Source organism: Syngnathus leptorhynchus, chromosome 3 (genome assembly GCF_054491065.1).
Source record: "Syngnathus leptorhynchus isolate UIUO chromosome 3, UIUO_Slep, whole genome shotgun sequence".
Lineage (NCBI taxonomy): Eukaryota > Metazoa > Chordata > Actinopteri > Syngnathiformes > Syngnathidae > Syngnathus > Syngnathus leptorhynchus.
The window spans coordinates 17,898,061-17,911,960 of NC_141197.1; the positions used below are offsets into that span (position 1 = coordinate 17,898,061).

Below are 13,900 nucleotides of genomic sequence, written 5' to 3' on the forward strand. Positions count from 1 at the left end.
AGAAAATCGTAGAATTTGGCCAGGTTTGTTGCGGTTTTGTGTGCTTGTGGAGGGCTTTAATTAGACGGCACCTCTCTGCAGACTTCCTAAGACAACCAGAGAACATGGAGGCGCTAAATAGGCAGCATGGCAGCGCTAAAGTCTTCAAGGAAAGACCCCCGCTGAGGGGGGGGGGGGGGGGGGGGGGGGGGGCGAAAGGGAAGCAACAGCTGAGGATGACACCTCTTCCAGGCCCTGATCAACATTTTTCACCCAAAGTCCAGCACCCTGAAGTTGCACACACAGCGAAAAGAGTTGCCACTGTCATGAAGAATCAGGTCTCGCCAAAATAAAAATATTTACTACAATTCAATTTTCATCAGAAAAGCATCAACAATGTCCATAAAAAGCAATGCTGCGTTCATAAAAGCTGGGAAATGTCAGACTCCAAAATGATGTGCTCGTTGTGGTTACTTTTTTAGGCCATTTATTGAAAAACAGACTAAATGTGTTACTGGAGTAAAAAAAAAAAAAAAAACCATTTGAGATGTTTTTTATGGGTTATACTGTCTTTGATCACAACCTGTTATAAATTACACAGAGCGGTATTAAAATAGGACTGACCCAGAAAATTAGGTCAGTTTGACCCAACTTCAGGTTGTTTAAAAAATATTTGTTGTTGTTGCTTTTTTACATACAAAATGTGTCACTTTTCTAAATACGAGACCATGGATTGAAAAAAAAAAATTGCACATTATTATTTCGAGACTTTTAGATGCATTTTTGTACCAAAAGCATCATTCTGAATGTTGTGTTTACAGCAACAGCTGTTCTAACCTCCTAGAAAGTGGTCATTTTAAGCACACACACAAAATGGCTGCATGCTTTAACAACACAGTGGCTTATTAAGATGATTCCTGACCCACCCGCCCCCTTTCACACTGTTTCCGCAGTGAACCAGTCCAGAATTGGGCCTTTGTTCTCTGTCACCCATTTGATCTGGGCAGAAGTCCTCTCCATGGCCTGCTCCAGTGCTAGGGTGCCTGAGCCAAAGCCTACCTCCTTATTGTCCTCTTGGAATCTCTGTAGCTGTGAAGAAGAAAGATGAAAATAATTACTTTGCTGCCCTCTTGTGGCTGGCAGGTGTATAGCAAATGCTTAACCTTATTGCGGGCACATCAGTCAATAAGATACTTGTACCATTTTGGGGTTTTTTTTTTTTGCACAAGTATCTGTACTTGGGAGTACTTTTCAGCGTACCTCCTTCAGCTCAAACTCTGTGGAGAAGCGCATGGTGATTCCGCGGATGAGCGAGGAGAAGCCAAACGATCCTTTTCCGTAACTAAAAACACAAAGGCAACAGGTAAAAAAAAGAAGTTTGAAGCTTCAAAACCAAATGCATTCAATACTTTGCTTTCATACAAGTGTAAAAAGAAGCAGACCCGTTGTAGAATTTGAAAAAAAATATGATATCAAAATTGTGAAACCTGTAAAAAGAAGTGAGGCAATGCACTTACTCTTGGAAAAGCTGCTTCCAATGTGCTCTGACAAAATTCCAGGCTAGAGGCATTCCCACTACGTTGTTAGCTACACTCGTGATGGTGGACGTGGCATCCTGTTTGCGGATCTTTGTCGGGTCCAAAGTGTACTCCAGGTACCTGACGAAACACAAGAGCAGTATTATTGGAAAGTCGGGTTCTTCTTCTTCTTCTTCTTCCCATGAAAAGTACCTGTTGAGCAGCCAGGGCACTTTGGTGCAAGACAAGGCCGACCTGAGCCTGGAGGCTTCGGACGCTAGCGTGGCGTTCGCAAGCATCTTCCAGACAAAGTTCCACTCATCCGCCCCACCCAGTTCCACGCCAATACAGTACATGGAGCCTTTCAAGTTGGGATGAATCCTGTTCCATACAAAGTAGAGAATTTCAAAAAAGGGGCCAGCGCTTGCACGGATATTGTTAAGCGTATGATTGGAAGCGTACACATTTTGTTGCGGGTCCTCCATCCAGCGTTTGAACCAACTTCTGATGAGATCCTTGCAGGCCGGCATGCCCACGACGCAAGCCATCGCAATGGCGTTCCTCTGATTGTACCTGATGGAGCAGAAGAGGTCTTTGAATTCAATCAAATTAAAAAAAACATTCATTTAAATCATGTTAAATCCGACCAGATTCAGTTAGAAAGGCAAAACATCAGAGTGTCAAAAAAGAGTTGCACACAAATTATTTTCTGTTTTCTCTTACTGGTCGGTAATTCTTTCAGGTACCGTCGTCCAATTGTTCGTAATCCTCGCAAAGTATTCGAAAAGAGGTTGGATGAGCTTCTTGGTGTATGCCTGCGTTCAAGACAACAATGTGCATTCAGAAGTTTGAGGTAAGTTTCCGCTATATGAGCTAGCTTGCTAGCTAGCTTAACAATGAGTTTCAGCTAACTTCTGCTACGACCAAACACTTTACGAAGTCGTCCTTCTGTCTCTATCACTTGAACTAACATTGACGAGTGTGTATTTTTTGAACCTGTAAGGGTCCGTAGACTTCGGTGCGTTCGAACATGAGGAAATAGAAGTAGAGGTTTCCCAACGCTGACTGCCACGGGATGTATTCCGTCTCCTTGGACAAGTACTTGGTAGTCCTCAGGGCCAGTGTAACGTTTATCATTTTGGCTCTAAAATGACATGCGACTCATTCACATTCAAAACATATCCAGTTTTTTTTTTTTTTACAATTTTATACTGTGATAATCATAATCTACTGATAACCAGTAGTTGCTTTTAATACCGTGCCAGGTTGAAGGTGTCGTCAATGATCTGAGCTCGATTTATGATTGGAATGGTCTGGGGAAAGAAATGAGACAGTTAGGAATCATAAGTACAGTTTTAGATTGAGGAAAGAAGACAAAAAATATGCAGAGACTCAGCAATGTATAGCACAATAAAGATCTGTAACATTACAGTTTAGCAGGGTAAGCTAACATTAGCATGTGTTGTGTTTTATGTTATTTCCAGCTGTGCCGCCTTAAATATTAGGATTAGGCAATAGTTTTATTAATTATTGAGACTAAGGACTGCTGTAGGAAACTGTGGATTCTAATACTAAAACACAAAACTAAGACCACCAGGTGGTTTGTTTCCAGGGCGGCGATTAGGCGATTCCAGTTGTCCGTGTCGTAGTTGATCCTGAAGTACCCTGACATGTTGGTGTTGGCCAGCACCCAATTGGATCCCGAGGCGCTCATTTGAGGGTTGCTGTCTGGTGAAAGAAGCACAGAAGTTCAGATAATGGATGGATGGGGGCGCAGTAAAAAAAAACAAGAGGATGGACATGAGAACTTTGAGATACCTGTCTCGTGGAGAAGCCAGTACTGTTGCTGCTCAACACCTGTCTTCATCCATTTAATGGGCACAAACCACGTATAACTGGGAAACACAAGAATTGTTCAACAATGTTCTAAGGCTGTCGAGAAATAGTATAAACCAACTTGAACGGTGAGGGTCTGTCCACCACCGATTCTGGATCCAACAGGAAGTGCTTCTGGGTGACACGTCCGGTCTTGGTGTCGATGGTTACCACTGGGAAGCCCATCTGGAGAATCCAGCGGTTCATGATGTCGTGGACCGTGTGTGGGATACGCAAGCCTGGGGTGTCCTCCACCGCCTGGAAAACAAGGGAGCATTAAGAAGAAAGCTGGACTGAATTGAGAGATAACTAAAGTGGTCCTACCAACCTTTTGGAGGTGTTCCCACAAGTCTTTGTACACGGTGCTTTTGAAGGCAAACGTGTTGAGGTAAGACTAGAAAGAATGCAACGTCATGGCAATTCCATGGAGACGCAGTAGCCATTTTATAATGATACTCACACTGAGTCCCTTGGTAAATACTGTTTCACCTAAAAACCCGGACAGCATCCTGAGGACCGCTGCCCCCTGAAAAGTTGAGATCAGGTCAGTTAGCTTTTACTAAAAACTGTAGATTTGTTGAGTGCCCACCTTGCTGTAGGAGATGGTGTTGAAGATCCCGCTGATCTGAGCGGGTGTGTTCACCTCGTCTTCTGGCCAGGAAAGCGGATGAGAGGTGGCCAGGGCGTCCAGACTGAACACCCGCAGTACGTCATCCAAAACCATCTGGTCTTTCTATCACAGAATCATATTTAGTTTCAAAATTTCAATTTTGTAAGATGAGCTTCTAATTGGGTTTCAGTGGCCCACTGTAAAAGGCGTCGTTTCTCTTACAATGTTCCACGATGACTCGGCATAGTCCGCTCCCAGGTACTCCACATACGACGCGAAGCCTTCATTGAGCCACAGATCGTTCCACCAGCGCATGGTCACCAGGTTGCCGAACCACTTAAGAATACAGAATAGGAAGAAGCCCTAATCAACAATATTTAAAAGCTATTCTCTTAATATTACAGCTTTGAATTAGCTTAATGCTAAGCTAGGGTGCATTCACTTTATCCCCCCCCCCCCCCAAAATGATCCGACAATCACCGATTAATTTGCTGACCCCGTTGTGGGTCCAGCAAACCGAGTTTGAGAACCGCCGCTATAAAAGACAAGATGGCCGACCATGTGAGCCAGCTCATGTGCGATGACGGTGGCCACTCGTTGTTTGTTCCCCGGCGACGATTTCTCCGGGTCGTAGAGTAGAGCCGTCTCCCTGTAGGTGATCAGGCCCCAGTTCTCCATGGCACCGGCGTTGAAGTCAGGCAAAGCCACCTGATCTGAAAAGGAACAGAACATTCAGATGAAGAATCAGCACAAAATGGCGGCCCGATAACGGTTGACACAAAATGGCTGCTTCCGTGCCCTAAGTGAAGAACGGGTTGCATTAAATTTTGACACTGCTGTGTCAATTACTTTGTCTTTGAAAGGACTATTTTACAGGATTGAATACATCACTACGTTGTGAAAACCACGTTGGGCTTTTTTTCATAAACTCTAGATTTCTTACCCGACTTGGGAAGCGGGTAGGCTGTGTTGTAGTAGTTCTCATAGAACTGAAGAATTTGCCCAGTCACCCTGAGAGCATAGTCTCCATGTCCATCTTCGATGGCCTTTGGTCGAGCCCATACCCGCACCTGACATCATTTATACATTTGAATCAGCGCTTCATTTTTTTTTCCACATTGTTTTTTTCAAAATCAAAGTCCTTACCTGTACGCCATTTCGTTGGTTAGACTCAATGTAGGAAAAGTCGCTGACAATAAAGGCCAGCAGATAGGTGGACATCCTCTCTGTAGGCTCGAACCTCGTAATTCGGACCTCGGCGCCATCCATGACCGCATTTCTGACGTCTGCGGGGAACAGTCAAACTAAATTTACTGTTGTTTCCCCAAACGGACTTACAAACTACGCTGCTCCATTTTCAAACCTAATTCTCGGCCGTTGGACAGAGCCGCTTTGTCCCGGTCGTGGATGACGGTGACAGTGAAAATGGCTTTCATGGCGGGTTCATCGAAGCACGGGAAGGCTTTGCGGGCATACGTGGCTTGCATCTGAGAAGTAGCGACCACTCTGACAAAGTAATGGAATTCACTTCAGATACTGGTGGACAAATCAACCAATCCTGCAAAAGTCGAGTTAGGAAAACTTACTTCTTCACGCCGTCCTCCATGTATTCACTCCTGTAGAATCCTTCTAGGCTGTCTGCCAAGTCTCCCTGGAACTCGGTGTGCAAGCTATAGAATGCCCCTTTGGTGAGTTTGCCGCTGAGCTCCAGGACCAGGTACTCTGTCTCTGACACCAACCAAGACTTCCGGATGGCCGGCATCCAGGCACCTGATAGGTCGCGCAGCGTGGCGTGGTGCCCATTGAAGGTGGTGAAGTTGAGCTTGCTGGCGTGGATGATTACCAGGTCTGTAGCCTGGACGCAGGTGAAGATCACATCCGAGAGTCCCGTGAAGATGTAGAGGCCATCTGCGTCGGGTTTCAGTCGAGGCCACAGCGTCACATTGTAGGCGGTGGGGACCAAGGCGGAAGGAAGTCTGTACTGGTCCCACGGATCTTTTGATCCTACGGGGGTCGGACTGGGGGTGTCGGTGTTGACCACCGCTTGGTCTTCGGCCTTTCCTCGATTCTTGGCCTTCTCCTTGTCGTAGGCGATAGACAGAGCTAAAATGATCACCAGAGCGCTGAAAGCTAACACGAGTAGTCCAAGTCCCACGTTCCTACTGATGTAGTAGACCTTCCCCATGACCAGGAAGGACGTCAGAGAAAGTCTGAGGCTTTGTTTCAATTTGGTAACAGCGCTCTTGAGTTCAAGGTGGGTTCATAATACCTGTGAGGATGATGGAAAGATGTGTTTGTGGGATTTGAAGTAAGCAGAAAATTGCACTCCTTTTTATACTTCTTAGGGGCGGCCATTTTGATACTTGCTTTGAATTAAAAATGATATCATGGAGTCTAAAAGGGCTCAGCGTGTGAATGTCAAAATGTTGCTTTATGCTGACTTATGCAACTAAAGCATTAATGCAGAAGCACTTTTTCTGAAAACAGTTTTCCGACTGTACACCAAAGCTGCCTTTGTTAAGATGTTCAGTTACAATATAGCTTTCAGCCACTAGGTGGAGATAAGATACCAGGCAGTCATTTACCTGTACACAATAAGAAAAAGAAGAAACCCAACAGTGAAAACCATGGTATTTATTAAAAAAATAGAAACCAGTTTCTGACAGAAATATTTTCCATTCTTTTTTCCATTCTTTTTTATTTTTGTGCTAATTAGCTTGACTTGAGATTCTAAGCTTCATTTATTTCAGAAATGATTTACCTGATTGGGCATCTTGTTGGGTGTCACAGTTTACCCATCAATAAATCTCTTTTTGATGATCGTATTGTGTAAGGTTTTTCATTTGACACCCTTTTAGATTTCTAAACCGTAAGCAGATTTGATTCAGTCAATAAATACAAACCCGATCGCCACTTTGTACAGGAAAAGTTGGGTGCTATGGCGAAGCCTGCTTACTAACTGAAACGAAGCAATGTGGGCCATATTGGATGAGCCTACGATGTAATTACACATATTGCATATTTGGATTTGTCATACTTGACTGTGCTTTGTTTCATTTGCCTGCAGCGTGACCATGTGCAGATGTTTCCCTGGCAACATCCAGCCTGATGTCATGTTCACACTGTTTGCACTAGTTAGCAGTCAGTGAAATGCGTAAAACAAATTCCCAGGGGCCGACTGTATGCACGTAATACAATATGTTGTTTTTTTTATCCATAGAAACATATTTGTTTGATACGCAAGGCAAATTTATTTAATGACTTCAGTCGCCAGAAAACAAAAAGTGCATTTTTGCTGACACAAAGTCACAAGTCCACAAATCAGATTACCGCAGATGACTAAGCAACATTTACCACCACAATTCTGGCGAAAGAAGGCTTATGAGCTGTGGCGGAATACTGGAAAGTTGTTTAAAAAAAAATGTAAAAAGCTAAAAATAAACAAGAGCTTCCTTCACCTGATTATGATTAAACTGTGATAAAAGGTCACTTAATCATTTTTTTTTTGTTCCAGTCATCACTGCCCGTACTGCATAATATTTTCTAATGATTGCTTGTTTAGATTCAGTTATGACTGCCAATGATACAAAAGGTCATTGACATAATGTATTCACATATTTTAAAATATTCCAACACGGTCAATTGTATTTTTAGGGTGGTTCGCCAACTCTCTCTCTGGTTATTCCTATTGTTGCGTCTGTCTTCAAAAGTGGAAATAATATTTGGGAGGAGAGGGTGTGACAACTTTGTCAGGATGTTACTAATGTTGCTTGGGGGTTGAAAAGGTTGGGAAATATTTTTTTTTTGGTTTTGTTTCTTGTTAAGTGCAGGGAAAACATGTTGTTTTTAGACAATAAACAATGAAGCCGAAAGGATTGAATGACTTGTTTCGCTTGTTCCACGAATAATGCTACGTACACTCCAAATGAGTGCAGGTCATTTTGACCTTTATTTTGGAACACCTCGTTTTATAAGCGCCTTCCTGCAGAGAACATGAAGGAAATTTAGGAGACCTCTGTGGTGAAAAATTGACACATCCCAAAGCTATTCTGGACATCTGGAATACATGCTTCCACCCGTACACAGGCTTCCAATAACGTGGGATGTTGGATCCAATTGGGATAAGAAGTAAATGTTTTCCCTCATTTCTGTTGTTACTGCACTCATGGGAGACACGCTTACTAGGTTGTTGAAAACTGGCTTTTTTTGAAAGCTAACTGAACCGAAATGGCCTATTGATCATTTATTTTTGTCATCTTCCACTCAAAATGATTTTTCAGCTAATGGATTTTTTTTTAGACTATTTTCAAGATGGATTAATAATAGATGACCAAGTTGAATTAACTAATTAAATCACTGTATTTGCATTTAAAGTAAGGTTATGATATCTCAAAACATTTCGAGTTAGCTTAGCTTGTGTAGAAGCAGATTTTTTTGCCGTCATGAGCATTTCATTAACTTTACTGGCAATGTTTCAGGTCACAGTCTTTTCATATTTCCACAGTATATTAATCCATTTTCTAAAGATGGTGAGCTGGAGTCCATCCCAGCATGCTTTGGGCAAGAGGCAAAGTTCAGCCAGCCAATCACAAGACACATTCCGACATCACACTTTAGACAATTTTGAATTTTCAATGAACCTAACATGCATATCTGGGGGAAAATGGGAGGAATATGACAAAAACGCCAACTCCACAGAGGAGCCTCGATAAGCATCTTGATATACTTTAAAATTATCGAAGGAAGGCATGCGAAAAAAAAGGAGGGAAAAGAGGGGGGAAGGAAGGATGCGAGGAGAGAAACGAGGATGCTATGAAATGTAGAAGGGAGAACATTTCCTGTATTGCTATTAAGTTTCATGAAACTTTTTGCCAACCGCTGTATCAACTTTTACTGGCAGATTTTGAGGCAAAACCTTGCATCCAACTCCAAATATGACCACGTTTTAGGCACTTCCATATACTACTCGATTTGTCTCAATGGATTAAGCTGTCAAATGCTGCCGAGGGGGGGGAAAAAAAAAAATTCCGGCATGTCATAAAACTACAAAGCACTCTGGAACTAACATGCTCATGTTAGAGGTAAAGACAAAACAATATAACCCCCCCCCCCCCAGCAAATAAAAATATGATAATAGCAATTTTCCATATTTAGTTATTGAAGGTTGTACATACCAGCGGCTCTCGGAGTATGTCCACTGCTTGCCTGCAAGATCTGGAATGAGCCCCGGCTGATGTGAAACAGTCTGGAAGGGTGGAGCCGGCGAGAGCTACCGCAGGTTTTCTGAGAGGGATGACTTCCCAGATTTGACTTGGGGAGGTTACAAAACGTGCAGAATGGAGCGGAGCGACCATGTGCAGCTTGGACCGATGAGAAAAGGCTGCTAGAGGACGGGATGAGGAGATCAAACACAAGGCAGTGGAACACAGCAACGGACGGGCAGCAGAAACGGACGAGAACTAGACTTGGGGAAAAACGCAGGCAAAGTGAAAACAGGATAAACAGCATCAACATGATGATCCGACAGAGTGACACATGTACAGTGGCAATTCTTGGCATGGGTAACATGGCCCAGGGAGGTATTTTATTTTAATGTCACGTGAGGGGTGGCACTAATTATATAATTTTAAGATGATAAAATTGTGATTTACAACAACAACTGTTACAAATTCCATGATTAGGTCTACTTATTTTCCTTGGGTTAATGTTGGCCCGTAATTAGCTAGCGAGATGTTTATATCTGAAGCTAGTTTCATAGACAAACATTTGCTAGTGCATATTTTGTGCCAACTGTTTTTTTTTTTTTAGTGTCAAGCATAGAATTTGTGGCAAGGAGCTAATCGTTTCTTCTTCCTTGAAAAACAGAGCGTCATTTATGACATTCATATTTATTCCATTATTATATTTACATGAATGAAGTATGAAGGTTCGGAAATAGTCTCATCCAAGGGAGTAACTCGGTGAAGAACCGCCATTGTGGACAGGACTTAAATACAAGAGCAGGTGACGGAGAGACGCGATCGGACACCGTGACAATAAAACATGCGAATGTGACACACGAGGCTAGCAGGAAGAAAGCGTGGAGAAGCTCTACTCGGTGATCGGCGCAACCGAGGACCGGAGACGCGATCGAATTAAAGGGGGTGTAGGGGGGGATTGAAAGAATGCGGCTGTAACAACAAACCTCGGTTGTGATGGCACGGCTTCAAGAGAATTCCTGGAAGGTGTACCTCGGCTCTCTTCTTCGCAAGAACAACTGCATGCGGTTTGTGGCTGGTAGCAGTTTTTATTCATGTACAATGCGTCCTTACATCAACATCTGGATAACGAAATACAGTAAAGAAGAGACAAACGCACGATACAATACATTCAAACACAGCGACTGCATTAAATACAAAAAACAGGCCCTCGAGACGCAACGTGAAATTTGGTAGGACTGGCGTCAAAAGTAGATCCAAGGAAAAGTCTCAAGAGCTCGTGCCTGAAAAGACACATAAGTCTATCAAAGGACAGCCTGACCTTTGAAAATTCCTGAAGCTAGTTTGACCTTAACAACATATGGTAGGCAAGTCTTTGATTGAGTGGATGCATAAAAAAGGATCACAAGCTTATGGCTGAAATGAAAAACGGCAGACTTTGTGTCTTTACAGGAATGTACTTGAGGCATTATTATGTGTAAAATACTGGTTTTACACCGCCGGACCGGTCAATTTTGGGGTGGATTTACACCAAAATGGAAAATTTTGTGTCTTTATCAACATTGATTTTGGAAACATTTTATTTACAATAGATATTACTACTGACTAAAAATGTTCACGGGCCTTAGTGAAATTGGCTTTGGGGGCTGAATAAAAATTAAACAAAAAAACAGGGGAATTCAATCTTGTGAGGGGGGGGGGCTCAAATCTTTTTTGTGGGTCTTCTTGTGATGAACATGGCCCAAATGGTATGTGTGGATGTAGATTTTGGACCATGGCGGTAAGGGTAAAAAAAACATCAATGTGGGTGTGTGTATTCAGCCTTTGTGTGGCCCTCCGAGAACTTCACAAACTAAAATGTGCCTCTAAAAAAAATCTTTGCTGCTTTACCGCTTAGGAGGACTCGCCACTTGACTGGCTCGTATTCAGAGTGAAGGGGTGGGGCGGGGGGGGTTGATCATGTGACTCGTGAACCCACCCGCGCACGTCGGCCAACTTAATATTAGTGCGAAAGAGCGGGAGTAATGGATTGTGACGACAGTTCGCCGACGTTTGGACGCCAGGATGGAAGAAGATTCATTCCAGGCTGTACGGGAGCCAAAGGGATCGAGTTACTGGGGGAGAGTTTGGGAAATCTCAAAATCAAGACCAGTGATGAGCGTGGAGTTGAAGAGGGAAAATATGCTTGTCAGCCAAGTCATAAAATATTGAACATGCATGACTCTTCACATTCACCTGATTCTTTATGGCAACTTATCAGGGGCCACGTGAATTTATGGAAAAGAACAGCACGAACCCTTGAACTCACTCAGCAGTACCCCCGCCCCCAAAAATCTGAAATGAATTCAGCGTCCGACACTAGTTTGAATAAATTGGGTTCTATCACAACAGAAAATTAGCTTATTTTGACTTGTAATTCCAATTCGTGCCACTAGATGACACTAATGCTGTACATGCTGTTTACTCACCACTGCTACACAGAACACATGTTGACAATATTGTGCAAATTGAGCTAGGATACGGAAAAAAAACAACAACAACAATCAAACGACTCACAGCTTCTATCCAGCGTACACGAAAGCAGCCAGGGTGAGCGGCCGTGAACGTCGCCGTGGTCAGGAGAGTTCAAGTTTACCGCATAAGAGTGAGGAGGGGGGCACTGGATCCCGCCCGGCCCCTGTCGAGCCGTATTTAGAACGGGGAGAGGCTGGGCACTTTGATGTTGATGTCTCCGATGTTGATGTTGCGCGGGATCTCCGGCAGGTTCATGTTTTTCACGGCGGAGACGGCGCGAGCGGGTGCCGCAGACAGACCTCCCTGCACCGGAACAAGACACGTGTTCATATGTATGCTTCTACTTTTTGTGTTTTGTGCCTGTGTCTAACCTCTGACTTTTCCATGCGGTTTTGCAGCTCCACCTGAGCCACGATCTCATTCATGTTTGTCTCCAGCACCATGCCGCCCATTACCACCTCCTGGAGGATGTAGTGGACCTGCAGCAAGGGGGGGAAGGAGGGCAACCAAGCACAACAAAACAAAAGTTACAAAACAAGAGGAAGCCAACAACTGCTGACATTTAACACAGGAAATAGCGATTAGTCACTTGAATTGCATTCAGATGTGTTTGGGGAGTATACAGTCTCCAGTATTCACTCTAAAACTCACTGCTGATTTTGTGCTCAGGAAAACGCAGTAGTTTATTTCTCTTTTAGTGAGAAAATGACGTTTTTTTTTTTAACCTGAAACATCAACAATAGTAACGGTATTGCCTCAGCACTATCTGGTGGTATCTCGGGTGCCTAAGAACATGCTTTTAATAATGTTATCATTTGCTACCCTCTTGTGGACTCTACTGGTAATTACAGTGTAGTGAATTCCCACCTATTGTGACGTTAATCAAAAACTAAGGAAGAGGGAGCCACAGGATTTGCGATTCATCATTCGCGAGGAGGTGAGTCTTCTAGTTTATCACTTTTACCTTGTCCATGTGGAATATGAGGTCCAGTTCACAGACGTTCTCAAAGCATTTATCCAGCGTTTCCACAAACACCTGCCACGCAACCGTCACAACAGAAATATCAGTCAACACAAAGGAAGTTTGAGATTAACTGTACTTTAAAAATAAAGACATAGCATTTAAAAGCACAGAGATCGCAGTAAGAGAAGAGAGAACAGATTAAAAAAAAAAAAAACAGTTGACCTGGATGAGGTCCAAAATGCCAAGCTCGCTCTCAGAGGAGTCCACGCAGAAGACAAAGTAGAGTGTGGCATAATGGCGGTAGATCAGTTTGTAGTCGGAGCCGCCGATAAGACTGGGCAATAAATTAAAAGAGCAGATTTTACCCTAGGTTGTTAGGGGATCACTGCTTTGTATTATTTATGCTCAATCTATGGACACTTGCCTTCCTCCTTCCAAGAAGTTACAAACATTGTCATCCCGCTTTGACACCAAATGAAACGTCTCCCGGATGATCTGCTGCTGCATGTCCTCTGCCTGAGGAAAACAAAAATAATATCGAGGTTAATTCCTGCTTATTAAAGGAAATACACGCCATAGAAAAAACGAGAATAGCATTGCAGTACTATTGGGGCGGGGAGTACTCATTACATCAACTCATATTGATTCATCATTTCAATGTTGGAAGAAATAAAAGATATCAAAGCTTAACTAACAGTTACAAGAGATAACATGGCGTTCTTGAGAGGCAAATTACAATACACGATTTCATGCAATAATAGGCTACAAATGCAACAAAACGAACAAAGTCTAAGAATAAAAACGTTTATAGTAATACTCACGAAATATTGATAAAATCTGATGAGTCGTGGCTTTCCATGGTTGTTAAATATTAATATAGCTTTAATCATGTTTACAGGAAATGTAAATTGAAATGTTTCAATTAAATGCTAAATGCTATGTAACCGCTCGAGATAAGCTTGACGGTTACTAACAGGAAGTTTGTTCCGTTACTTCCGGTATTTGGTGCCGGCATTTCAAAGTCCACAAGAAACAAACAAAATATTGTTCCGTATGCGTAACTTGTGAAATATTTCATTTTAAAGAAATAAAATAGTTTTTGCATTTTAGCATTGTTTTATACACAGATGCGTGTGTCGAGAGAGAAAGAGAGCGCCACAGAGAGAGAGAGAGAGAGAGAGAGAGAGAGAGAGAGAGAGAGAGAGAGAGAGAGAGAGAGAGAGAGAGAGAGAGAGAGAGAGAG

General features: G+C 42.9%; 2 protein-coding genes across 6 annotated transcripts; both read right to left on the reverse strand.

Annotated features, from left to right (window-relative positions):
* Positions 1–181: 181 nt before the first annotated feature.
* LOC147059575 (aminopeptidase N-like) lies at positions 182–10,303 on the reverse strand. Of its 5 annotated transcripts, XM_085907269.1 has the most exons (23): positions 10,166–10,303; positions 9,156–9,364; positions 5,825–6,061; positions 5,568–5,751; positions 5,345–5,487; positions 5,128–5,267; positions 4,925–5,051; positions 4,540–4,694; positions 4,204–4,317; positions 3,961–4,104; positions 3,832–3,897; positions 3,700–3,765; positions 3,454–3,629; positions 3,315–3,391; positions 3,091–3,224; positions 2,754–2,809; positions 2,493–2,640; positions 2,220–2,311; positions 1,959–2,069; positions 1,710–1,877; positions 1,497–1,637; positions 1,240–1,321; positions 182–1,068 (listed from the first exon to the last, which is right to left on the reverse strand). In XM_085907269.1, exons 1-23 carry the CDS (start codon positions 10,273–10,275, stop codon positions 916–918), a joined length of 3,033 nt encoding a protein of 1,010 aa, XP_085763395.1. In that variant the 5' UTR covers positions 10,276–10,303; the 3' UTR covers positions 182–915. The 5 variants fall into 5 exon arrangements, with proteins under 5 accessions (XP_085763395.1, XP_085763396.1, XP_085763393.1 ...); XM_085907270.1 differs by having other exon boundaries at positions 5,568–6,061; positions 10,166–10,296; XM_085907267.1 differs by lacking the exon at positions 10,166–10,303 and having other exon boundaries at positions 9,156–9,772.
* ap3s2 (adaptor related protein complex 3 subunit sigma 2) lies at positions 10,248–13,671 on the reverse strand. Its single transcript, XM_085907273.1, has 6 exons — positions 13,479–13,671; positions 13,082–13,173; positions 12,880–12,991; positions 12,658–12,729; positions 12,065–12,172; positions 10,248–11,996 (listed from the first exon to the last, which is right to left on the reverse strand). The coding sequence occupies exons 1-6, from the start codon at positions 13,545–13,547 to the stop codon at positions 11,871–11,873; spliced, it is 579 nt and encodes a 192-aa protein (XP_085763399.1). The 5' UTR covers positions 13,548–13,671; the 3' UTR covers positions 10,248–11,870.
* Positions 13,672–13,900: the final 229 nt, after the last annotated feature.

Bases quoted from the DNA above. Each gene is read 5' to 3' on its own strand.
- LOC147059575 (XM_085907267.1), bottom strand. From the start codon at position 9,549: ATGTTACCCATGCCAAGAATTGCCACTGTACATGTGTCACTCTGTCGG. The intron at 5,052-5,127 runs GTAAGGACTTTG...AAATGATGTCAG, and splicing joins ACCAACGAAATGGCGTACAG to GTGCGGGTATGGGCTCGACC. The intron at 1,638-1,709 runs GTACTTTTCATG...GTGTTTCGTCAG, and splicing joins GTGCCCTGGCTGCTCAACAG to GTACCTGGAGTACACTTTGG.
- ap3s2 (XM_085907273.1), bottom strand. From the start codon at position 13,547: ATGATTAAAGCTATATTAATATTTAACAACCATGGAAAGCCACGACTC. The intron at 12,730-12,879 runs GTCAACTGTTTT...GTTGCGTGGCAG, and splicing joins GCATTTTGGACCTCATCCAG to GTGTTTGTGGAAACGCTGGA. The intron at 11,997-12,064 runs GTTAGACACAGG...GTTCCGGTGCAG, and splicing joins ACCGCATGGAAAAGTCAGAG to GGAGGTCTGTCTGCGGCACC.